The 26,993-nt window shown below is 42.1% G+C and overlaps 1 protein-coding gene across 1 annotated transcript in view; it reads right to left on the bottom strand.

Moving 5' to 3' along the window:
* Positions 1–26,993, bottom strand: part of USP35 (ubiquitin specific peptidase 35) — a 65,408-nt gene that overhangs the window by 15,155 nt on the left and 23,260 nt on the right. Inside the window, exons 6-10 of the mRNA XM_078156940.1 lie at positions 11,435–11,536; positions 7,418–7,576; positions 4,837–5,030; positions 3,254–3,347; positions 1,747–1,853 (exon numbers count right to left, since the gene is read on the bottom strand). Of these exons, the coding sequence (XP_078013066.1) occupies positions 1,747–1,853; positions 3,254–3,347; positions 4,837–5,030; positions 7,418–7,576; positions 11,435–11,536 (656 nt within the window). The remainder of the gene's footprint in view (positions 1–1,746; positions 1,854–3,253; positions 3,348–4,836; positions 5,031–7,417; positions 7,577–11,434; positions 11,537–26,993) is intronic.

Below are 26,993 nucleotides of genomic sequence, written 5' to 3'. Positions count from 1 at the left end.
TCCCCATACCAGCCTGGAAGTTCACAAACCCATGGAAGGATTCCCCCTGTGACCCTCTGGGTTCCTTCATCACTCAGCTCAGCGCCTCCTTCTAAATGAGGCCTTTTGTATTCCCCTGTTACTGTTCTTCCCCTTTCCAAAATTACTTCATATTAATTACTTCATATTACTTTGTATTAATTTGCACATTTTCTCTCTCAATAGAACATTGACCCTTTGAGGGCAGGGACTATTTCATTCATGTCTTTGTACTTCCAGCCCCTAACATGATACTTGACACGTGGTAGGCACTTAACAAATGCTTGTTTGTGGATGAACAGCTAACTTCTCCTCTACCATAAGTCCCATGAGGGCAAGGACAGTGTCTTAGTCAACTCTGTGCCTCCCTCAGGGCCAAGCACATGGGTTCGCATGTGGTGTTCAATAAAGGATTATTGAATTTAAACACAAGGATCTTATGATCTTCCCCCTATGGATCTCATAAACCTGAAAGCATTATACACATGGGAGTCTTTATTACAGTTATCGTCATCATCACTAGTGCTTCATGTATCTATGGTCGCATGGTGGGGTGGGTGGGGGCTCATTCCGCCAACAGAAATCATAATCCCATTGCCCTTAGAAGGTGCTTTTTGAGAGCTGCAAAGACCCAAACCCTCTGAGGATGAGACTCTCCTCACTAAGCCAGGCTGGTCCTTACAAAACAGACATAGCCCATCTCTGGGCCCATAATCAAAGCCTTTCCAGTTGGAAAAGAGCTGTCAGAGTATGTCCTCAGGCAGTGAGAGCCCAGCGTCACCTCCACCCTATGAAGTAGCATCAGAGCCAGGCTTTTGCTGAGTATTACAGTTATCAATGTTACTATATTCCTATTATTACCGTACTTCTATGAGAAAGGCATAGTGGATGGAGATTTTAAAGTTCAGAAGATCTGAGTTCAAATCCTGATTCTGCCATGAACTAGCTATCTGGCCAAGTCAAGTCACTTAACTTCTCCCTGAGCCTCAGTTTCCTCATCTTGAAGATGGGAAAAATAATCCCTGAAGTACCTACCTTTATTGTGACAGTCCAATCAGATAATGCATATAAAAGGCTTCTCCAACTTTTAAACATTCCAGGGATCAGTTATTATCAGCATTATAGCATTTTTCCCTTATTTTCCTTCAGCTCAACAAGGATCCTACATACAAGTTTCATTGCCCAGGCCTTTACAGAATGAGTCAACATTTATTGACTCTGAGCGGTGCCTTGGGCTAGGTACTAGAGGACATACTGAAATAAATAAGAAAGCACTCTCTTGCCAATCCACTGGGGGTTCTACCTGCTTCTGAAAAAGGGTCCCCTTTCTCAGGAAATTTTGAAATTCAAGATGTTTCTCCTGATGTCTAACCCAAGACCCTCTGCCTGCAATGGGGGCCGTTGGCCTCGTTCTGTGCTCACTAGTCAGAAAGCACTGCTTGACAACACTCCTACTCCCACCTTGCATCAATCCACAAGGCCACCCTTGCCCTTCTCCTCCAGATAAATTAAACCCACTTCCTTTTATTTTTAGCATAAACTTACTCCCCAGCTCAGGAAGAGGTTTTCCTAGAAAGTCCCCAGTATGATGGCAACCAGCTGGGTCAGAACTTCTGACTTTTCTTCAAGGAGCTGAGATGCCTATCTGTATGTCTCTCCCTCCCTCCCTGTCTCTGTCTCTCTCTCTGTCTCTGTCTCTCTCTCTCTCTTTCCATGACCTTTCCTTACCGATCCAGCAGATACTTCAGGTACTCAGAGCAGTCCTGCTGAGCACCGGGACTGAACCAGGGAGTCCAGGAAGCAGACAGGAAGCTCTCTGGAGAGACAGCAGGCCGCTAACAGCAGGGGAAATAAAAGAAAGAAGGTCTATGAAACAGGGTGCACCTTGCCAACTCCCTGTGCTCCAGGGAGCAGGGCCTCTGCACCCTGCTCTCCCTCTTAGCCATCTCTTTCTTCTCTATGTTTGTAGGAGAAAGTGTAGACTAATGCAAACAGCATGGAATTTGAAGCCCACTTCCACCCTGGATGAAGCAGTGTGGGACAAAAGGAGCTTAGACTTGGACATAACCAGTGGGTAAATCTGTTTTGCTTAAATACACATATTTGACATGAGTATTTTCTTTTAATTATTCGATGTTGGTATGGTAAGGAAAAGAAAATAATTACTTGTTAATTGGAAAAAATAATAACATTAAATTTTAAAAGAATTTAATAGGACAAAAAGAAATTAAAAGAAAATAAAAGCATGGCCAGGGGTAGTGATGCATGCTTATAATCCCTGCTGCTGGGGAGGCCAAGGCGATGGATCGCTTGAGCTTGGGAGTGCTGAGCTGTGATTCTGTGATTCTGTCCAGAGGGTAGATCTGGGAGCAATGAGTGGGCGCAAGGGGCTGGATCCCCACTGGATGGAAGGGAGAACTTGAAGCTATCTGTCTGGAAACAGAAAGAAGGGCTTGCCTCAAGAGACAGTTAGCTCACTGTCACTAACGATCTTCAGTCAGAGGCTGGATGGCCATTTATTGGGAATGGTATAGAGGGGATCTTATTTAAGCATGGGTTGCTTACTTTCCCACCCTGAGATCCTATCATTGGCCCATTCCGCTGCTCTTCAGATCCACAGGGTGGGAAGGAAACAGGAAAAAAGTCCAAGTCTCACATCTTCCCTGACCACATTATCTCTCTTCAACCTTACCGCCCACATAGCAATTAATCTTTTTAGCTAATTAATCTAATTAATTTATTTACACAATTAGCATCTTATACAGCCTCCTCATGCTGGAGTTTCCACACTATCTGCAGCCAGCTCCCTTCTCTTGGCGAGTTCCACCTGAGGCCTCCATTTTGGGGGGGAATGGGGCCAGACAACCTCCATCCCTCTTCCTGTCTACCTGGCCTTCTACATCATGCCCCTGGGCTCTGGGTACCTGCTCTCCTCCAACCCCCTGACTTTCCTCTCCCTTTTGTGTGTTGTGTATTCTCCCATTAGAATGTAAGCTCCTCCAGGGTAGGGACTATTTTTCTTTTTGATTGTATTTTGATCCTGGTCCTTATCACCTCTTCCCAGAAATGTGAATTACAGGCCTTCCCAGACCAGTTCAGTTCATCCCACTCTCTCTCCCTCTTACAAACTATACTGTGTGTCTATATATTGGCCTAGTCATTCAGCATGTCCCGTAGGCCTCACTGCTACCTGCCTCTACCCCCTACCCTTGGGAGTGAGCAGAGACATAGTCACCTGGCTGTGTTCGAGGAAGGCAAAAAGCCATTGCAGCTTGGTCATCAGGGGCTGAGAATTGTCTTCAGGAAGATGCAGAACACAGTGTCGGAAGCTCGAAGCAAGCCAGAGACATACAGGTTAGGTTAGAGACATATTGGGGCAGCCTGGTAGGAGGGCCCAGAAACATCTGCCATGGAGAAGAGAAGAGTCAGGGGAGAGGCAACATCGATAGATGGAATGACGAATGTCAAGCACTGTCATGTGGAAACAGCTTTCAACTCTTTCTGCTTGACCCCAGAGAGCAGAACTAGGAGTAATGAGTGGGGAGCAGCTGCAGGGAGGCAGATTTTGGCTTGGGAGAACTTTTTGGTTTTTTTGAGACAATCAGGGTTAGGTGACTAGCCCAGGGTCACACAGCTAGTAAGTATCTGAGGCCAAATTTGAACTCAGCTCCCGTGTTTGATAGAACCTAACAGGGTACATCGCGCCACCTAGCTGCGCCTTGAAGAACTTTCTAAGAATCAGAGCTGTCTGAGGGTAAGCATCTGCCCCTGGAGGTGGCAGGGTAACAATATCATAGGATGTTAGCATGAGAAAGGGCCTCAGGCGTCATCACCCAGATTAACAAACCCATTTTACAGGAAAGAAACTAGAGAAGGAGAGTGGCATTTAAACCGAAGTTGGGCAAACCTGTCTTGGGGATGTTGTAGAGGCAGGATTGAACTCAGTGCCCTCTGAGGTCTCTTCCAACTCTGAGATTCTCTGATAAAGGGCATAGACAAAGCAGGAAGCAAACATATGAGACTGTATATCTAAGCTCTTCCTTCTATAGAGAAGGAAACTGAGACGCCCAGAGGGAAAATGACTCATCCAAGGTCACACAGGCAGTGACACAGCCAGGATTTGAATCTGGCTCTTTTGCCTCAAAAACCCAGTTGATGGGAGGGCGGGGGGAGACTCCTTCTGGTGCCTTCAAATAATAGAAATTCTCAAGGATTGATCCCTTCAGACATTGAGAGAAGAGAATGCTTCTATTTGGGGCACCCAACTGGATATAATTAAGGATAGGGTGCTAAAAAGGAGGGAATCGCCTCACTTGGGGTGCCCAGAGACAATAGATGCCTCAAGATGTTTGCTAAGTCTCACAGAGGGTGCCACACGATGAGGTGCAGTGAGTGCTAGACTGGAGGCTGGGAGGCCTGGCCTTTATCCAGTCTTAGCTCTGCCACTTGGGCCAAGTAATTTTCTCTCCCTGGGCTTCAGTTTCTTCCTCCACAACATAAAGGGTAGAAGCTTTAACTGCTAGGAAGTGTCCCCTTGAAATGAGCTAAAACCTGCCTTCCTGAACCGACAGTCCTCTCTCTTGCTAATTTCCATCCATGGCCCCTAGTTCTGTACTCTGGGGCCGAGCAGAACACATCTGATCTCTCTCTTGCCTGTACTTGACGACGGTCTTCTCTTCTGGTGAAACATCGCCAGGGCCTCCGACTGATCCTTCTTCTTTCTACAGCACGAACTCCAGGCCGCTCACCACCCTGGCTCTCTTCCCTTCATCCCTCCTGCCAGGAGCAAAGTTAAGAAACTCCTAAAGCACTACTTACTCAGAGGCCATAAACAGAGCCTGGATCACGCTGTTCATGTAACAGGTGTTCCCCAGGTTGATGAGCCCGATCTTGCCTGTGTCCGACTTGGCTGCCAGCCGGGGGTAGAAGCAGACCAGCTCGTTCTTCTGGGAGGTCCAGGCGTTCTGTCCCAGGAGCTGCTTGATCCTGTCTTCGTTGGGAACGTGGAGGTCCTGGGGTGGGGGCAAATGGGGAGAGAAAGGGCACTGAGGCCAGTTCCTGAAATGCCACCCTCCCCTGGGAAGCCACCCTGGATTGCAACTAGCCAGGCCATGGTTGCTCCATGCCTTCTCTTCCACACCTGAATACACAGAAGCAAGCTGGAGGAGGGAAAAAAGCCCTGGACCAAGAATCAGGGGAGAGCTAGATTCAAATCCAGGCCTTGCCGCTTGCTAGCTGGGTGATCTTGGACATATCACTTGAATGCTCTGAGTTTCAATTTCTTAATACGTGCATAAAACAGCTCTTGTGAGGGTGTGTGGGGGAGAAGCAGCATGGTATAATGGATAGAAAGCCAGCCAGCCTTGGAGTCAGGAAGACCGAGGTCCAAGGCCTTCCTCTGATACACTCTGGTCATATGGACCAACTCCAAGATTATAAGCTGCAGAGCAGGGGTTGATCTATATTGGTAGAGGGAGGTACTCTGCCAATCTTAAATATAAATCGGTTATTTAAATGGTCATTTAAAATTTTGTTGTTATACTAAACCATTATATTATTTAAAAGGCAGTACGGGGTAGTGGAGAGAGGCCTGGCCTTGTGGTCAGGAAGCCTTGGGTTCAAGCCTACCTCTGAAACTAGAGATGTAACCCTGGGCAAGTCATTTAATATCTAGGTACATCACACCACTCTCTAAGACTGGTAAGTCACAGAGAAACTGCCAATTTGGACCTTGGGAGGGATTTTTTACACTGGGAGTTTCTTATATTGATGAAATCACAAGTCCAGGCCAAAAAACTATTTGTCCTTTTAAATCGATAAGGTATGGGATCATTTTAATTGAATGAGATATGGGATCTGACTTTTTGTTAGAACAATGGAATACTAAGCATTTAATGACAAATATTAGCTATTATTATTCATTTCTTTGATATCTGAACTCTTTACATGCACAAGGATTCCACATCTCAGGTCAAGAACTGTGTCCAACATGCAAGGCCCCGTCCACAGTTGACCCCAGTGCAAAAGAGGCAGACTGGTCTGCTGAAAGGAGGATATGGTTAGGATGCCCCAGCTAGATTCTAGTCACTGACTCATTGTGCACCTTGGGGTAAACCTGTTGCTTCTCTGGGACTCACTTATCTGTTAAAGGAACAGAGAAGACCTGACATTCTCCACGGTTCCTTCCATCTCTAACATTTTGTTATATGCCCTAACATTCTGTGTTCTAAGGTAGCTTCCAGCTCTGACAGTCTTTGTTCTAAGATCCCTTATGGATCTAATATTCTATGTCCTAAAGTAACTTCCAGCTTCAACCTTCTATGTTCTATCTCTTCTAGGTCTAACATTCTATCTTTTAAGATCCCTTATAATTTTAATATTCCATGTTCTAATATCCCTTTCTGTCCTAGCATTCTATGTTCTAAAGTCCCATCCAGCTCTGACATCCTATGTTCTAACATCCCTTACATGTCTAACGTTCTGTGTTCTAAAGTCCCTTTTAGCTCTAACATTCTATATTCTAGTCCAGGGGTGGGGAACAATTTGTTCTGTGAAGTTTGGATTCAGTCAAAGGGCCACACTTGAGGACCTAGAGGCCCATATGGCCTTGAGGCCACAGGTTCCCCACCCCTGTTCTAGTCTCTCCTAGGTCTCATATTCTGTGTTCTAAAGTCCCTTTTAGCTCCAACATTCTATGTTCTAGTCTCTTCTAGATTTTACGTTTTAATATCCTTTATAGCTCTAATAGTCCATCTTCTAACATCCCTTTCAGTCCTAACATTCTATATCCTAAAATTCCTTCTAGCTGTAATATTCTATGTTCTAAGAACCCTTACAGGTCTAATACTCTATGTTCTCAGATTCCTTTCAGCTCTAATATTCTATGTTTTAACATCCCTTCCAGGTCTAACATTCCATGTTCTTAAGTCTCTTTTAGCTCTAACATTCCATGTTCTAGTTTCTTCTAGGCCTAACATTCTATGTTCCAGTCTCTTCTAGGTCTAACATTCTAAGTTCTAGTCTCTTCTAGGTCTAACATTCTGTGTTCTAGTCTCTTCTAGGTCTAACATTCAATGTTCTCATCTCTTCTAGCACTAACATTTGATGTTCTAATCTCTTCTAGTGCTAACATTTTATATTTTAATATCCCTTATAGTTCTAATATTCCATGTTCTAACATTCCTTTTAGCCCTAATGCTTTATATTCTAAAGTTCCTACTAGCTTTGATGCTCCATGTTCCTTATAAGGTCTCTTCTAGCTCTGACATTCCATGATCATGTTCCAGAGTCCCTTTCAGATCTGTGACTCAAAAGTATGTCACAGACTTTCAAAAATAAAAACAAAAAGCTCAGAAAACCCTGCCCAGTCACTCTTGAGAGATGGGTGTGAGGAACCCACCTTGATGGCCTCCATGACAGGCTCATACAGGTCTGGGAAGCCTGAGAAGCGGAACACCATGCAGTGGATTAGCTCTGCCAGTTCTTCCAAGCAGTTTGCTCGGGAGTTGGAGTCCTCTTCTGCCAGGGAGGCCACCATTTTGGGGATGTGAGGAAGAAGCTGTGAAGACCAGAAGAAGCTTGGCATGACTATAGAGGCTTTGGAATGTAACAACATGGCACCAGGCCTAAAGTCAGGAAGATCTGAGTTCAAGTTCCCCCTCAGACACTTACTAGCAGTGTGACACTTGGTAAGTCACTCAAGCCCTGACTATCTCAGTTTCCTCAATTGCAGAATGGAGATAGTAATAGTACCTACTTCCAGGGTTGTTGTGAAGATCAAATAAGATAACATTTGTAAAAACACTGAGCACAGTACCTGGCACATAGTAAATTCTACATAAATGTTAGCTATCATAATAGAAACCCAAGTTTCTGGACTTCTCATCCTGGCCCTTTTCAGAGTCTCAGTTTGCCCACTTGTATTAGGTGCTCTCCACCATAAAGTCTTCCTCTGATGCCTCATCCAAGCATGGAGGTGACCTGAGACCATGCCAGTGGGGTCCAGGCTCTCCCATGTCCTGAATACCAACCCAGCAGTGGACTACGTATCATCTAAGGACCAGTATCACCTAAGGTGGGAAAAGGCTCATCACCAACTAGATCATAAAATGCTTTGGCTCACAGCAACTCACAAAGATCATCCAAGGTGTGATAGGGCTGGACTTTATATCAATGGAGGGGGCAAAGAGGCAGGGCATTTGGGCAGGAGTGTGTGGGGGGGGAGAATAGTACAAAGTACCCTGGACTTGAAGTCAGAAGGACTGGATTAAAATCCTGTCCCAAGAACTTATGAACTAGGTGACTGTAGGTGAGACACTGTCTCCTGATCTGTAAAATGGGGTTAACAATACTTGTGCTGCATCCTGTACAGGGCCTTTGTGGGAATCTATGACAAGGTAAGTTCCTCAAGAGTAGCGATTATTTAATTTACTTTATTCTCATCTCCAGTGCCTGGCACAGTATCTGGCAGGTGCTTAGTAAATGCTTGTTTGGCTGACTGGTTAAGGGGCCATATATTTTACATACATGTGCATGTAGGTTTGGAAACTTTAAAGTATTACATGAAATTATAACAAAAAATAGTATGTTATATATTATCATATATTTTTTTAAAAATATATATCAGGAAGAATATATGATAGAGCTCAAAGGACCTACACAAAACAGAGTCCCTCATACAGCCTAAAAAAAGACAGAATCATTGGGCAGCTCCCACTAGGATAACCATGTGGGGGACAACATTCACTGCAGGGTATAGAGGTCTGGGCTGCTAATTGAAGTAACAAGGCATATTATTTATCATCTGACCCGACCAAGGGAGACTACTAAGAGATTTTAAAACAATGCAAAGCAGGATTTCTAGTGAAGAGAGCAGAGTAAGACCTCACTGTCTGTTACTCAATGCATGTGAAGCCACCCCATTTCTTGCTCCTACTTCAAGAATGGCTTCTCTGACCTTTCCCCACCACCCCTTTCCTTTGCCTTTTGAATTCCCACTTAGCTTTTTACAACCTAACTTTCCTCCAGGAGCTCATCCCACGAATCTCCTGATTTGGTAATGACCATCCCCATCAGACCTCACATAGCACTTAATGTTTGTGCCTCTTTCAAGAATTTACCATGTAATGTGTTTATGCTTATATGGGTTGGTTCCCTACCTTCCTGCCCAGCTGGGAACTCCATAAAGGCAGGGACATCATCTTCTACACATTTTGTCTTGCTCCTAGGGCTGAGCAATGCTCTGTACACAGGGGCTGCTCACTAAAGCATTGTTGAATCAAACTGAACTAAACTGAATTGAGTCTGAGTGAATTATAAGCCCAGGACAGAAGAAAATGTGTGGAAGTTAGAGTTGTGTGGCCAGTTAGCTCTGCCACCATCTCCCTGTGTGACTTTGTGTAGGCTGCTTCTCTCTGGGCCTTAGTTTCCTCATCTTCGAAATGAGAGGGATGGGCCAGACCAGGGGTTGGCAAACTACGGTCCAAAGAACAAATTTGGCCGCCATCTGTTTTTGCATGGGCAGGAGCTAAGAATGGTTTTTACATTTCCAAATACAATAAGGCTTTATTTAAGTGTCATACAAAAACAATCAGGACAGATCTGGCCCACTGGCCTCAGGACCAGATGACCTCTAAGATTCCTCCCAGCTCTGACGTTCTCTGTTCCAAGGGCCCTCCCAGCTCTGACATTCTGTGTCCTAAGGGCCCTCCCAACTCTGACATTCTCTGTTCTAAGGTCCCTCCCAGCTCTGACATTCTATGTTCTAAGGTCCCTTCCAGAACTGACGTCAGTCCATGTGCTTTTAAAGTCCCTTATGACTACAGTATGACATTCTTATGTTCTGAGGTCCTTTCTAGCTCTAAATCATGCTTTTCCTCTACTTATAGGATCTGTAGTTATTATCACCTTCCTTATTATTTTACTTGAAAAACTGGCAAAAACCATCCATCTCCTTTCCTGTAAAGCTCTGAGTGGATGAGGAAACACCCATTTCATGAACCAGGAAAACTTTAAAAATATGACCCTCTCTGGACTTCTCTCCCTCTCCCTACCTTTTTTTAAGATCATTCTCACGTTGAGGACTTAAGCTCCCCCTGCTGGCCTAATGTAGGCCATGCCACAAACTCCCTCAAACCTGACTCCCCACTACTAGAGTCCATAGGGATTAACTTTTTGTTGAAAAAATCATGGAGACTCTGTTTGGGAGGTTGGTGGGGGTGGTCTTCCCTTGAGGCTGTGACCCTTGCTTGCATCAATGCTCGTTTCCCAGGTCTCCAAATTTATGCATTTATCAAATACCTAACATACACCAGATTCTGTTCTGGGCACTGGGGGGTAAGGGATGGGGGCTGGGGGAGAAGAGGGGCAGTGTGCGAAGATGAAACTGGACACGGCCCCCAGCCTTAACAGACAAAAGGGTTAAGAAGGCAATGTTTCAACTCCTGAAGATAGGAAGGGATGGGATTAAGGGCACAAATAGAGAGGTTGGCCTTAGTATGGAGAAGAGCTGCCTTATTTTTGAGATGGCAGAAGATGATGAAGTGATGTAAAGTGTGGAATTTAAAGTGGTGAGGAAAAGAAGCTCATTAAGTGATTTTCCCAAGTTCACACAGCTACATGATAAACATTTGTTGAATTGAAGAAAAAAAAGTGAAGGCAAACTTTCTCTCCTTCCTATGACTTTCTATCCCATCCAATGCCAGGAAGCAACATGAGGACAGGCTGGGTTAAGGTGGGCACAATAAATTGAAATAATAATCCTTGTACAAGAAATTGGAATGTTAACTTTCACACTACCTACCCCATAGGGTTGTTTGTGAAGTGGGGGCAGGGATAGAGATAGAGACTGGAAGGATAGGGAGTTATTATGAAGAACACGAAGATAGGTTTCCAGAGTCCTAGCTACTCCATTTGCTGCCACCCTACCCCTATCTTCATCCCAGAATGCAAGAAACCAAGAGAAAAATGGTAAGAGTTAATAGGCCCCCTTCACCGCTGGCACAGGGGACTGGCCTCAGGGAATAACAGTAACACCCAAAGCTAGCATTTGTATTGTGTTTTAAGATTTCCAAAGCACTTTACAAAAATCATCTCATTTTATCCTCACAATGACCCTAGGAAGTTGGTGCTATTATTATCCCCATTTTACAGATGAGGAAACTGAGGCAGAGAGAGGTTAAGTGACTTGCCCAGGGTCAGACAGCTAATAAGTGGCTAAGGCTGGATTTGAACTAAGGTCTTCCTGACTCCAGGTCCTGTGCCCTATGGCCAATAGGAAGAGACAGGACATCCAAGGGCAGGCCCAGCCATTTCTTTTGGGGACCCATCCTACCCTTTTTCCCACTCTCCAATCCCATCCATACCTGCAAAAAAGGGACGTCCCAGATGTGCAGTCTGGCTTGCACAAACTCCTTACCAGGTGGAAGGCTTCATGGGAGTGCTGGAAACTCAGAAGCATATACTTGAGCACAGACAGCGCAGACTCCCTCACAATGGGGTAGAGCAGTTTGGAGAAAACCTGAAGAACACAGAACACGAGGATGTTAGAAATGGAAGGGGCTTCGGAACAGGGAATGTTAGAAATCTGGACACAGAACATTAGAGTGGACGGGATCTGAGCACACAGAATGTTAGAACACTGACTTAAAAACGTCAGAGCTGGAAGGGACCTTAGAGCAAAGAATGTTAGAACACTGAACACAGAATGTTAGAGCAGGATGGCAGGAGAAATGATGGCCGATGGATGGATGGAACACTACTGTGCGGTAAGAAATGATGAAGGGAAGGGTTTCAGAAAAACCTGGGAAGTCTTATAGGAACTGATGCAGAGTAAAGTGAGCAGCAGCACCAGGAAAACAATCTACATAATAGCAACGACACTATAGAGACAAATCACTGTGAAAGAGGTAAGAAGTTTGATCAATGCAATGATCAGCCACAATTCCAGAGAAGGAATGATGAAGCATGCTACCCACCTCCTGAAAGAGAGGTGACGAACTCAGGGTGCAGAATGAGAGAGAGATTTTTGGATGTGACCAATGCAGAAACATGTTTTTGCTTGACTAAGCATACGTGTTACAAAGGTTTTGCTTTTCTTTTTTTTTTTTTTAAGTAGGGAAGAGAGGTAAGGGAGGAAAAAATAGATTCTGTTAATTGAAAAAATAAAATGATTTTTAAAATAATGTTAGAGCTATAAAGGGTCTCAGAACGTAGAACACTGAACAGAGCATCACAAAGTCCAACCCAAATGCTTCATCTTATTTTAATTTTTTTTAATCCCAAACTTTAACAAACACCAAATAAAATGAGCATTTCCATACACACAGTAGAACAGAAAAAGAGGATTATACAAGGCTTATTAGATACAGCTTGCTTTTGTTTTTAAGGATATAATACATTCAACACGTTATTTTAAAACTGTCCTCAAAATGTGTCATTTGAAAGATAAAGAAACTTCACAAAGCAGAAGGGATTTCAGAACACAGAATGCTAAATCTGGAAGACAACTTGAGAACATGCATTAGAATGTCAGAATCTTAAGAAACCTTAAAACATAATACTAATAGAGCCAGGACTTTAAGAACACAGACTCGTAAAACTGGAAAACATCTTAGTGATCCACAACTCTCCTTATTACACACAAAAGGAATGAGTCCCAGGGAAAGGAGCTGAGTTGCTCTGGGTCACATAGCAGGTAAGCAGTAGAATAAAGGTAAGCATCTTGGCCTCTTGACCTCTTGACTCCCAGGCCATGGCTCATTCTGCTCTTGTCTCTCTGAGAGCTTCCTGGCTCAGGTGTGAAGAAGGGCAATGAATAAACCTCAGCCTCACCTAAACTGCCTTCTATATCACACCAGTCCAGAAAAGCTTGCCACCTCAGATACCCTGGAAGACACCAGATGTACCCAGGATGCCATGGTTGGTGGAGGGTAAGCTTAGGATTGAACATCTCTACCCGATGGTACACTGGAACAGGAGACCCGGGTTCTCATCCTGGGTCTCTCACCAGTTCAATGCATGACCCCGGGCAAACCAGTGGACCTCTCTGGGCCTCAGTTTCCTCTTCTGTATAATGGAACAACAATACCTGTTTTCAACAGACCTCACAGGACTGTTCCAAAGATCAACATAATATATTTGAAGTAGTTTGAAAAGTAGAAATTGCTAGAAAAAGAGGCTCTTGTTTTTATTATTAATATGTTTACCATCAACTAAATAATAGCCTGTAATCAGAAGACTGTCATTAGCAGGTGGTGAATATTTTTTGGCCACAGCATCTCACGAAGGTCGTCTACTAAGGCACGGAGAGGTGAGGAGCCGCATCGGTGAAGGGAGAACCCACAATGATCAAGTCAGGGATCCTTGAAGTCTCAAAGCATCTACACAAGGACCCAAGACTCTGATACATCATACGTTCTGTATCAAGTGGAACGGAACATGGGGAAATCCTTGACTCTTTACTGTCCCCAGTCTGGCCCAACCCGGCATATCGCCACGGTGCTTTAGGTGAATCCTCCGCTGCAGCCAGATGGTCCTCCTCTGTGTTCCCAAACAGGCCAAGACTGTGCCAGGTTCTGAGCCCTGACTGACCTCTGCCTAGAATACCGTTCCCTGTCACTCAAGGTCTACCTCATGTCCCACCTCCCCCTGTGAGGCCTTCCCCAACTGGCCCGGCCCCATGGTTCTCTCCCTTTTTCTTATCTCCTGTAACACGGTCTATACCAAACAGTTTGGCCTCTGTACTGTTTCCTGTTTCACAGATCTTCACATCCACTCCTTCCCTCGTTAACATAATAAAGATAACTCAAATTACAAGAGCAATCAAGCAACAAGCATTTGCTAAGCACCTGCTGTGCACCAGGCACAATGCAAGGCACTGGGGAGACAGGCAGAGAGAAGGAAACAATCCCTGCTCACAAGGAGTTTACATTCTCATGGAGACCACGACAAGCACATATAAAACTATATACAGCAAAAACAAATCCAAATAGGTACCAAGGAGTGAAATACAAAGTAGCTTGGGAAAGAGGCACTAGCAGAAGGGGATCGGGGAGGAGGAGAATCAGGAAAAGCTTCATGCAGAAGATGGTACCCTGGGGCAGCTAGGTGGTGCAGTGGATAGAGCACCAGCTCTGGAATCAGGAGGACCTGAGTTCAAATCTAGCCTCAGACCAAACACTCGACACTTACTAGCTGTGTGACCCTGGGCAAGTCACTTAACCCCAATTGCCAAAAAAAAAAAAAGAAAAAGAGGTAGTGATCCAGGTGACACCTCTGAGATAGAAGCATTTCTGGGTAGCTTTTCCTGTGTGTCTCAGTTTCCCCCTTGGCTATGTGTTTCTGGAAAAGACTTGTAGCTGTGCTCCAAGCTGCCTGAGGTCTAGAGACACTGAAAATAGAAGAAGAATTTGGCCACTGGTGCGTCTACAGTATGTCACAATATCAAGTCCTTGATGAAACCTACTGAGCCTTTAGTACCTGGGTTAGAAGTTGAAGCAAGACATACTAACAGAAGGGAAAACCTTCATAGGAGTCCATATGAAATTTGCTCTGGTGTCAGACCAGTAGTTTCAGCATCTCATGAAATGGGCACTGAGGGAATGTTTGGGGATGGTATGGCTTGGTCACCATGATGCCAGCCATTTAGTTGGTTAGCATGCACAACCTGGATGGAGATACAGCAAAGCAGACTGAGAAGGAGTGGTCAGATAGGAAGAAGAACTGGGAGAGAGGAAGAAAGAGAGGAAGAGGAGGAAAAGGAGGAGGAGGAAAGGAGAAGGAAAAGAAAGAGAAGGAAAAGAAGGAAGAAGAGGAGAAGAAGGAGAGGGAGGAGAAGGAGGAGGAGGAAAAGAAGAAGTAGTAGTAATAGTAGTAGTAGTAGTAGTAGTAGTAGTAGTAGTAGTAGTAGTAGCAGTAGTAGCAGCAGTAGTCAAAAACCTAGAAGACAGAGTATCTAGTAGAGGGTGATCAACACTGTGAAAGGATACAGAGAGGCCAAAAATAAGGATTGAGAAATAGTCAGTAACTTGGAGAGGGCAGCTTTGGTTGGATCATGAGACTGGAAGTCAGACTGCAAAGAGTTAAGTGAGTGAACTAACTCTACTTGTGGGCAACTTCCGTTGGCACTATTCCGCCTTCTAGGACCACGTGGAACAAATCTGATCCTTCTCTCACACATCAGCCCTTCAGATCTCTTGGTGTTTTGAATAAGGAAACAAAGAACAAGAAATAAAACCCATAATCCCTCACTCTACCCATGCCCCCACATCTCCTTCTTCTTAGCAGAAGAGTTATTAGCTACAGAAGAGATCCAGAGCAGCAAAGTCCTGCTCTCCTCAGTTACTTTCTGAACTGATCTGTCTCTTCCACATACTCTTCACTTATGCCAAACAAGAGTACTTTACACTCTCTAAGGATGAGGACAACCACTCGCTATCTGCAAGGAATAGCAACAGAATAAACACTCATCAGCATCTTAAAGCATCTTGTCATCATTCTTGGCAGGGACAGAATTGGAATTCAACAATTTTTTTAACACAGAAATTAGTATCAATTGAGAGAAAAAGGAAGATAGAATTTTAAAAATATGATAAAATATACCAGATCAAAAATCAAAACATTAAAAACCAACCCGCTTGGTTTTTACATATATGTAAATATGTCAATTTTAGACACCTGTTGGATTTCATTCCAATTTCTGAATCTGATAATTACAAAAATTCATTTGTGTTTCAGGAAAACACATTTAGTCTTAACATGGACTTAACTCAACTGGATTACTCCTGAGTCCCCCGATTCACCATGTTCTCACCTGCTCCATGCTTCTGCCCACCTTGCTCCCTGTGATTAGACTGCTCTCCCCTAACTCTTCCCTTTACCCTTCAAAGCAGAATTCGAATGCTAGGAGGCCTTCCCTAACTACACCATCCTCTCCTCCAAAGACCATAACAACCTTAGGCTTCAGATTCCACAGGCCAACTCTGTTTAGCAACACTCTAATGCACTTATCATGTAATATGGTATATTATCTGTGTTGGAATCTTAATTAGTTCAGGCGCCACTTCCTAAAGGAAGGCTTGCCTGAACCCCCAGCTATTAGCATTTCTCTCCTGAAATTACTTTGTGCATATTTTGTCTTGACTTATCTGTGTGTATGCCATATCTCCATGGTAGAATGTAAGTTTCTCGAGGGCAGGTTGTCCTTACATCACCCCCAGTGCCTAGTATATTGTAGACACTTAGTAGCTCTTTGTTGAATTGAATTATCCCTGTGTGAGCTTCATCAGGGCAGGGAAGGTATATTACCTAAGTTTTGTGTTGTCTCCAGCACTGAGCACCTTGTAGGGTCTTACTCACTGTTTGCTGGATGGCACTAATTTGAACTGGGCATGGAGCAAAGTTCTCATGCCGTCTCCGTCCCTTTGCCCTCATGGTGCAGCTAAGCCACCAGGGCTCTCTGTGTTTGGCAGGGCAGGCTTGACTACTCTGCCATTACCCTACTCCAAAGCCTTCACGGGCTCCTTGCATGGGATCACAAGATACAGAGCTAGAAGGGACCTAAGCCAGCCCTTTTCATTTCAGGGATGAAACCAGAGCCTACTGAAGTGAAAGGGATTACCCAAGGTCAACAGTGGGAGAGATGAGATTCAAAACCAGACTGGGTGAGTCCAGAACCTCTACTCTTTCCATTATACCACAGGCCTTACTTGGCCTTGCTTCTTCTCACCCCGTCCTCCTCCAAGTAACCAACACTCCAGTCAAACACATGATCCTTCAAAGTGGAAACTATGTGCTTCCTCTTCCAGGAGCCTTCCCAGATTATTTCTAGGACTGACAAACAACAAATCCCTATACTTGAAATACAGACCTCAAAATATCCTGGAGAACTGAGCCAGAAACCGTCCTGGAACAATGGTATGCCATTATCATAGATCAAACCGTGGCCCACGACAGACACAACAATCCATAAAAAACTAAGAACTACGTTTTTAATAAAGATTGCAATAGCAAATACGCATAGTTTCCAAGCTATATGGAATGTAAAGCTTTCAAAATATAGAGACGTAGGACAGGAAATCAAAATCATTGAGGAACAGGACGAGGTGCATGACATCCCTGCTGTCCTGTCTGCTGCTGGAGGTGTCCTAAGAATGCTTTCACTGAGCCTACAGGGGATTGGTTTATATCCTAATGCTTTTATTCAACTATTAAAAGTGATTTTAATCACCTGTGTAACATTAAATATTAAAAAGCAAGATGATAAGTAATAAATAGCAAATAATAATCTTTTATCCCAGAACTGCTTCTATCTGAACCCCATCAAAAAAGATGAAAAGATGATGATAATAGAAATAAAAATTGTCATCTTACCTACTATAGTCTATAAAACACTAAATACAAAAGAATAGCAGAATAATCATTTCTCTCTCTCAGGACTCTTTCTATCTGAACTCCACCAAAAAAGATGAGAAGGATGAGAAAGCAGTAATGAGAAAAATAGTAAAGACTGATAACAGGTAGAGCACCATTGGATTTGTCAAAAAGGGTGGTTTACCTGAAGATGGAGCTCACGAAACAGCTTAGATCAAGAACGGACTCAAAAGGCCCTCCATGGGCAACATCCTAAGGAATTTGGCCAACAATATGTAGGCAATGAAACATGTAACACAGGATCAGGTGGATTATTTATGGAAACAGAGGTACACATGATGGCAACTCAAGAACTGGGGAGCTGCCACTAAAAATTACACAAGGGTTATCCTTATGGAAGCTAGACTTAATGATCAAGCACATGATACAAAGAAATGATAGAAGTAATGCAGCACATCACTGCAGGGTGAAAAAATTTAGCAGCAGCTGAATACTTAGCAAGATATGCCCTGGTAGTTAGAATTTTATATCAGAAGCTCAATGTCTTTCATGGAGTGGCAGACAAGAAATGCCCATAGGAGAAACAATGGCCTTCAAAAATCCTGGAGAACTCATCTGACAAAATGAACTGGAATTGGATCATTATCATGAACTGAACTTTTGCCCCACAATTACCTAGACATAACCTTGATCCATAAAAACTCAAGAACTTAAGGACAACATGTTTAATAGCTATCGCCCTAACAAATAATCATAATCTCCAAGGTACACAGAATGGAAAGTTTTCAAAGGATAGAGATCTAGCAGAGGAGATCAAAATCACATGGGAATATAATTATAATCCCTGATGTCCTGTCTGCCCTTGGAGTTGTGCCAAGGAAAATTTCAATGAGTCTACAGAGGATTACTTTCCAGCCCAATACTTTTGTTTGACTAAAAAAGTGGTTACTTTATATACCTGTAGAATATTAAGTATAAAAAGAAATCATGGCAGGATGTGACTTGTCCTAGCCCTGTTTCTATCTGAGCCTTGTCAAAAAAATGAGAATACGTGATAAATAATAATAATGATAACCTTGTCAAAGCCCAACCCATCATCTGTGCCATTCTAGGGATAAGGAATGTGTGTGTGTATGTGTGTGTCTATGTCTGTGTGTGTCTGTGTCTGTGTCTGTGTGTGTCTGTGTATAAGGGAGTTATGACAAAGTAAGGGAATGAGATTGTCAGAGCAGGGCCCTGAGACCTCTCTGGTAGCTATAAAGGCCTCACAAGATCTCTGAAACACTGGTCAGCTGGATTCTGGTGATACTGCTGAGTGGATTAGCATCCTGGGCAGGGGGATGCAATTGCTCCTATGAATCTAAGAAAAACACAAAGTGAGTACAGAGCTGTTGGCTCAGCCTACTCCAAACTCTTATGATGATCAATTTGACACAGAGGATAGAAGACTAAGTCGCTCTCCTTGTGCTCTGCTATCACAAGAAGGCAAGACAGATCAGAACAAATTAAGGATCCAAGTACCCCAGAAATGCTTCAGTGCAGAGGTCGCTGACCACTACAGTAGACAAGTCATAAGTGTGCATGAAAGGCTGAAGTCATAAATACTCTCATTATGTGCTAATACTAAGTCATAATAAAACTGAAAAACGGATCTTACCAGTTATAGGCAAGGACTTCATTCTGCTTTTTGTCCATGTTATCCTCAACTCCAAGTCACACAACAATGAGCTGTAGATCAGTTCAGGGAAATCATAAGAAATAGCTTCATTCCCAAACCCAGACAGGATGAAATAAGAGGAGAAGCTAAAAAGGAGGTTCCCTGTAGAGGGAAAAGCTGAATAACCTGAAGGTATTAAAAATCTATATTTAATACTAACTCAAGGAGTGTTACTCAGTTAAAAAAAAAAAAAGGAAGGCCAAAAATGCTGATGTTTCCAGTGGATTTAAAAAGGAGATGGGCATACTCAGAATGGAATTCTGAAAAGCTCTTTTTGAGTCTGATGGTATAAATTCAATGAACAGACCACCCATGCAAAATCAGTGATTTTTAAAAGCTGGAATTTGCTAAATTGGATGACTGCATTCTTGTACAACATTTGAGAGTATAAAAACAGTTTAGAACTTATAAAAAAAGATACACTGAGGTCACTGCTATGGCAAACACCATAGGAGAAAAGAAGAAGCTATTTAAGAATACTCCTAAAGACAGATGTCAAATATTAATATGGCAGAAAAAGGTTGTGAAACTTACTGAAAACCAGGGGAGAGACTGGAAGATTCAGCAATAGCTAGTGCATAAATGCAGTAGAAAACCTTGAATATCATATTGCTCAATTAAATCCAACAAAAAAAGAAATATGTGAAACGGAATCCAGAAAATGAAAGTATATCAGAAATTCCTGATATACTTAATCAACAATTGAAATTGAAAGCCAAAAGGTTAGAGTGAGAAAAGGAACAATCAAAGAAAGCAAAAACAACAACAAAAAATTCAACATCAACCCAAAATTATCCTAGAGATATTTGAGAACAAATAAATTAAAGAAGAGGGCGAATTTCCAAAGTAGAAGGATGTGGAAAATTTCTGGTTGTCTATATGCGTTGTATAAGTAGTACAACACAACGAAAAAGCAAGTCAGATTGAACACAAACGCAAAGCTTGGGCACTGATATAATGTGCAGTTACATCACGGTAGGAAAACGAAACTCTGGGTTCTCTAAAAACTAGAAAGCTACAAGGCTGGATAAGAGAAATATCCATTGATTCAAATGCTTTACATGCATGAATTAATTTATGCATGATTAATTAATGCATGAATTTACAGGCACAAATTAATTACTAACAAAGAAGTTAACCAACTTTCTCTGAGAAGTAAACATGATCCCAACTTTCTTGATAGAAGGCATCACACATCTACTAGCAAAGGTGAGAATACAAGTGCCCCCTTCAAATTCAGGTCAATTGAGTGTTTACATATTTTATACGAAGTATTTATAATCACTATCATCATCATCATCATGAATGACAATAACAGTAAGCATTAAGCACCTACTGTGTGCCAGGTACTATGCTAAGCTGGGGGTACAGAAAGGCAAAAGCAATTTCTACCCTCAAGGAGCATACATTTTAGCGAGGAAAGAACATGCAAAAAACTATGTATATACAGGATATATACAGATTGAAGTACTGGAAAAAAAAAGTGTTTACACAAGAAAACACCTTTTCAAGACTGTTTCTTCATTTTAAATGACAAAATAATAGTAGTAATAATGATAGTATAACAATTATAACCAATTTAGCACCTACAAAATTCCTAGAAAGATTACACACTAGAAGCTTGCTATTTTTCATTAGCTGACAGATGACTATTGCAAACTCCCAAATATTCTTGAGAATTCAACAAATAAACTATGTTGGAACTGGAACATTATTACAGAAAGAAATATTGCCCACAATTTCCTGAACATAATATGAAATCATAAAAATTTGACAACATTTTAATAGTTTTTATCATATTAAATACTCACAATCTCCAAACTATGTGGGGTAAAAAGGGTTTCAAAATATAGAGACCTAGCAAAAAACATTAAAATCATGTAGGAGCTGGATGAAACACATCTCATCCCCATCATCCTGTCTGCTATTGGAGCTATCCCAAAGATCCTTTCAACGAACCTTCAGACAATAAGCTTAATCCCAATGCTTTTATTCAATTAAAAAAAAAACCCAGCTCATTTTATCTATTTGTGCAACAACCTGTAGAACATTAAATATAAAAGAATAACCACAGGATAGTGACTTGTCCCTAGACCATGTCTATCTGAACTCCATAATAAAGACAAGTTAATAATATTAATAACTCACATTTGATTAATATTTTAAAGTACACGATACATTTCTTACAATGAGAATTACATAACTATAGCACCTCAGAGCTGGGAGGGACCTCAGAGGTCATCTTGTTTAAACCATACCTGAAAAGGAATTCCAATATCATTGAATTTTTTTTTCTTTTTCTTTTTTTTTTTGGTGAGGCAATTGGGGTTAAGTGACTTGCCCAGGGTCACACAGCTAGTAAGTGTTATGTGTCTGAGGCCATATTTGAACTCAGGTACTCCTGACTTCAGGGCCAGCACTCTATCCACTGAGCCACCTAGCTGCCCCTTCCAGTATCATTGATAAGTGATCATCCAGTCTTTGTTCAGAGACCTTTAGTAACAATAAACCCTCTGCCTCCTAAGGTCCAACTTTATGGATGGTTCAAATTGCTAGGAAAATTTCCTTTATATCAACCCTGATCTGTCTCTTTGCAATGTCCACCTGCCTTCTGAGGCCAAGCAGAATAAGTTTTACCCCTTTCTCACACCATAACCTGCCAAGCAAGGGCTGGACTGAATCACCTTCAGAGTCCTTCCAACTCTAAACTTCAGATTATACTTGAAGACAGTTAGCCTGTCACCATGAGTTCTTTTCACCCTTGTACATGAAACCTTTCCTGATCCTCATGACGTCTGGTGCTCTCCTCCCAAACTACCCTGTGTTTCTCTCTATATTTATTCTGTATGTGCTTATATATGGACTTGTCTCCTCATTAGAAAGTAAGTTTCTTGTGAATAAAGATGGCTTCCTTCTTTGTGTTTGCATCTCCAACGTCTAGCACAATGCTGACACATAAAGAGATGATTAATAAATGCTTGCTGATGGACTGGTTGGCTAAACATTCTTTAGAATTGATCCTTTCTCTCTTTCCCCTTCACTCTACCCTCCAGCCACTGACCACGCTAAATTATTATTATTATCATAGAATTTGAACCAGTAGGAGACAACACACCCAGCCAGGAGCAGGGCAAAATATACCCAGGCCAAAAAAAAAAGGTGTCTCCTGAGAAGAGAAATTAAATCTCCGTTCTTCCTATCTCCTACTCAGAAGGTAATAAGTCTTGAGAATAACACTGTGAGGGAGCCAGGGGAATGCTAGCTGCTCTATCTCCCATTCCACCCTGGTGTGTCCCTGAACAAATGGCATCTCTGGTTCTCTTGTGTTTATTCTTTTCTGATCTTAGGCAAACAAGTATCCTGAGACGGGGCTGCCCAGGTGATCTGGTGAGTTTGGGAGATCTAGAAGTCCCATCAGTGGTCCCACAGGTGGCCAGTTAGTAGCAGTGACTGCTAGAGTGGTAGTGGCTGATAATAGAGAAAACATATGAGATGTGGAAAGGACAGCCACTCGAGGCAGCATGGAAGGGTCATCTGCAGACCCATCAGAGGCCCCAGTCCTCAGAACCTGACAGAAAGACCCACCTAGAATCACAAAGACTCTACAAAGGAAGAGAAGGGCTCCCAGGAGCCAGGATCAGTGCCTGACAGCTACCACATTCTGAGTTTGATCCCACTCTCCCCAGGAAGCTTGTGAGTGCAGAGGAAGAGTGTGCCATCCATTTGGGGGAAAATGCTTTTGCACTAATTGTCCTCACTATACCTGCTTAGTAAATACCTTCTGCAAATACTAATTGAGTCTTACTCAGTGAAGGCTCATGAGTATTAAAAGCTTCAACTTTTAGTGTTACCCTCGGATCCCTGACAAGAGTAGTAGTCAATAGGTCCTCTTGGGATACCAACCCTTAAGTGTTAAGGAAAAGATCCCAGAGGGGATGCTATGCTTATATGTTATGAACGAAAGGCTGCTGATCATTGTGGTGGTCCTCCTACGGATGGTCTCCAGATTACAAATACCCTTCCTAACATACAGTGCCCAGAAGTGAACACAACACCCCAGATATAGTCTAAGTAGGGCAGAGGAAGCAGGATTACAACCTCTCCAGTCTGGGTACTAAGCCAATCTTGATGTAGCTTAAAATCAATTTAGCTTTCTTAGCTGTGATACAACACTGTTGACTTATTTTTTTTTCTTTTTGGAGGCAATCAGGATTAAGTGACATGCCCAGAGTTACACATCTAGTAAGTGTCTGAGGCCAGATTTGAACTCAGGTCCTCCTGACTCCAGGGCCAATGCTCTATCCACTGTGCCACCTAGCTGCTCCACATTGTTGACTCATATTGAGTTTGTAATCCATTAAAACCCTTCAGCTGTTTTTTTTTTCCCCAAGCAAACTGATGTCTAGGCATGTCTAATTAATTCACTTTGTATTTTTGGAAACTGCTTTTATGAACCCAAGTATAAGGTTTTACATTTACCCTCAATAAATCCCACCAATGTTCTAACCTAAAGATCTTTTGGGGATCCTTACCCTGTCATACAGTGCAGTAGTCACCTCTCCCTGTGAGATCCTGACCCTGTCATTCAGTAAAGTAGCCATCCCTCCCTTTCGGTCCAGTGAGGTAGCTATCCCTTCCATCTTAGTGTAATCTGCAAATTTTGTAAGGATGCAATCTATGCTTTTATCTAAGTCACTGATAAAGATGTGAAAAAGCACCAGGTCTAGTTGAGATCCCAGGGTTACCCCCTTCCTTCAAGGCCTAGCTCAAACGCCACTCTTTCATGAAGGGAGTGAGTGAGCACAGGCTCACATAGCCACTGTATCTAGCCAATTCCATATCAGGTCATGTTTCACCTCCCATCCAATCATCTGCCATGGCTATCTGCTTTTTCCTGTGCTTTGCTGCCATATGAGTACCCTACTGGTATCCCATTATCTCTGGGAATAGTAATCAAGTAAATAAATAAAACTGTTTCCAGAAGGGGCATGTCAATTAACTGTCCCAATGACTCTACTCATCATCCCTGTGACTTCCCAGACTGGATCTTTCCTTGCCACTACTCCCCTACATCTTTTATTTCCCTTTATTAAAACATAAACTCCTTGAGGCCAGGACATCTCACTCTGAAGCTTAGTGCAGGTCCTTGCACTTGGCAAATGCTTGCTAAATATTTTTCCTTTACTCTTTCGGAAAGACTTCCTAACTCTTCCCTACTTGCCCCAGGGGAAAGTGGTCTCTCTCCTTAGATTTCTCATAGCACTCTGCCTGTAGCCTTCCTTTCCTCAGCTCTTATTCTCTCTTGTATCAGTTATTAGTATACATCTTTCCTTCCATTAGAATGTAAGTTGTTGGGTTTTTTTAAACAGACCCTGAGTCTTAGTTATCTCATTCTCTCTGACACAGAACATAGGGTTTAGAGGAGAGTAGGTATTTAATAAATACTTATTAAATTAAGTTATTTTTCCGCCTAAGATTATCTTCAATGTATCCCATGTGTCTCTTGTTTGTACACAGTTGTTTGTATGTTATCCCCCTCATTAGACTGTGAACTCTTTGAAGTCAGGAACTGTTTTTGCCTTTCTTTGTATCCCCAGCATATAGCAAAGTTCCTGGCACAGAGTAGGTACTTAATAAATGCTTGTTGACTTCTGATTTGTTTGTCAACAAATTATGTAGAAGTCTATGACTATAGAAGCATATCTGCTATTTATATTTTCTTTTATGCATGCTTATTTACAAATTTAAAAACTTTTTAAAAGTGCTATAATTTTTCTATCTTTTGGATTGCTTGTGATCCCATTAATATTAATTCAGTACTTCAAGGATACATGTGAGGAAATGTGAGGAAATATGTGAGGAGATCTTGTGAATTGGAGGCAGGGGGAAAAACAGTGGAGAGGATTTGGATAACAATAAGAGAAAAAAATAGAACCAATACAACTGTGGTCTACATACAATAATAAACACCAACTGGACAAAAGGAAGAAATAGATGAGGAATTCAGGAAACGGAGAACAAATCTCATACAGAGTCATGATGTAGTAATGATTCAACTTCCTATTTACTGGAACATTCATAAAGATGGAGACCCTGATGATGATAAATAATACTGTTGCAGTAGAAATGAGAGATAAATTATGAGGAAGTGACTACTCAACTCTAGAATTCATGATGGTGTCTGGAAAACAAGGTATAGTCTCACATCCTCTATTTGGAGAGAAAAAATTTCAAAGAATTTGGATAAAGAATTTGTTGGATAAAGAATTGTCATATCCAACTCTTCATGACTCCATTTAGGGTTTTCCTAACAAAAATAATGGTTTATCATTTCCTTCTCCAACTCATTTTACAGATAAGAAACTGAGCCAAACAGGGTTAAATGACTTGCCCAGGGTCACACAGCTAGTAAGTGTCTCTGGCTGGATTTGAACTCAGGTCTTCCTGGCTCCAGGTCTGGTGCCCTATCTACTAACCTAGTTGTCCCATATAAAGAATGACTTTTGCCTAGGATAATCAGCCCACAAAGGGAGGGGTATCCTCAAGAATAAAATTCCAAAGGCAGGAAAAGAAATTATTCCAAACAGAAAAAAAGGGGAAAAATTAACGAGATTGACACAGATGCACAGGAAATTAATTCATTGGTCAATTTAGATTTTGTAAAGATGTGTATAGAAAATGAAAGCAAGGGCTAGTAACTGAAAATGAATACAAAGGAGTGGTAAGTACTATAAGATTAACATCAGAAGCACCAGAGCTCAGAATAAGCTAAACTCTCAGAAGAAAGCTAAAACAAGATCAAAGGGAGGCTAGGACCATCATTGTTCAAGGTGGATGGGAATTTGACCACAGATGGAGAGAGAATCAGTAGAACCACTCAACTCTTATTATGTTTTTATTTTCTCTGTGCAGAAATGCTGTAACTGGAAAAGAGAGAACAAAAAAGATGGATGGGGAGTTGAATCCAAGATGGAATTCAAGAGATAAGGTCCAGACAACCGATGTCCCAGGATACTAAAGGAACTGGCAGACAGGATCGTTGAGTTGCTGTTGGTGATCTCTGAAAAATCTTGGAAGTGGGAAAAGTGTCATGAGAACTAGGCAAATGCTGTTCCCATTTTCAAAAAGAGGGAAGAAGATAGAGTCTTAAAACCATAGACTGATGAGCCTGACTTCAATTCCTAGCAAAATTCCAAGAAGTATTACTAAAGGAGAGTTGTGTATGGATATTCAGAAAGGGCAGTAGGAATCTCAAAGAGCTAGCACGGCTTTATCAAAAATAGGTCATGTCAGACTAGTTTTATTTCCTTTTATGACAGGGCTACTAGACTGTTTGATCAGGAATGCCATAGACATAATAAACTTGGCATATAGCAAAGAGTCTCATCCTCTTCCTATAGATACGACACAGCGATATGGGCAAAAGGAGATTATATCTAGGTAGATTTGAATGAGACCTAAAGAATAGGAGCTAATGGGTTGGTGTCAATTTAAGAGAAGACAAATGAAGTTTCCAAGGAATCTGTTCTTGGTCTTCTGTCACTCAATATTTTTATCAATGCCTTGTAGATGGTATAGATGGAGCACCTAACAAGCTTACAGATGACAAGAAGCTAGAAGGGACAGCTAACTCTTGGATGACAGAATCAGGGTGCAAAAACATTTCTATAGGTTAGAAAGATAAGATCTAATAATATTTAATCACCTAGAATATAATAAAGAGACGGATGGATGATAGGTAGATGATAGCTAGATGAAGATGGATGACAGATAGGTAGATAGGTAGATGGATAGATAGACAATAGATAGCTAGATGGAAAGATAGCTAGATAGATGATAGATAGATAATAGATAGATACATAGATGACAGATAGAATATCTATAGGCC

This window comes from Phascolarctos cinereus, unplaced genomic scaffold (genome assembly GCF_003287225.1).
Source record: "Phascolarctos cinereus isolate Bilbo 61053 unplaced genomic scaffold, phaCin_HiC Scaffold_726;HRSCAF=1367, whole genome shotgun sequence".
NCBI classification, from domain to species: Eukaryota; Metazoa; Chordata; class Mammalia; order Diprotodontia; family Phascolarctidae; genus Phascolarctos; species Phascolarctos cinereus.
The sequence above is the reverse complement of the archived record's forward strand: the minus strand, read 5'-3'. Positions and strand labels throughout refer to the sequence as shown.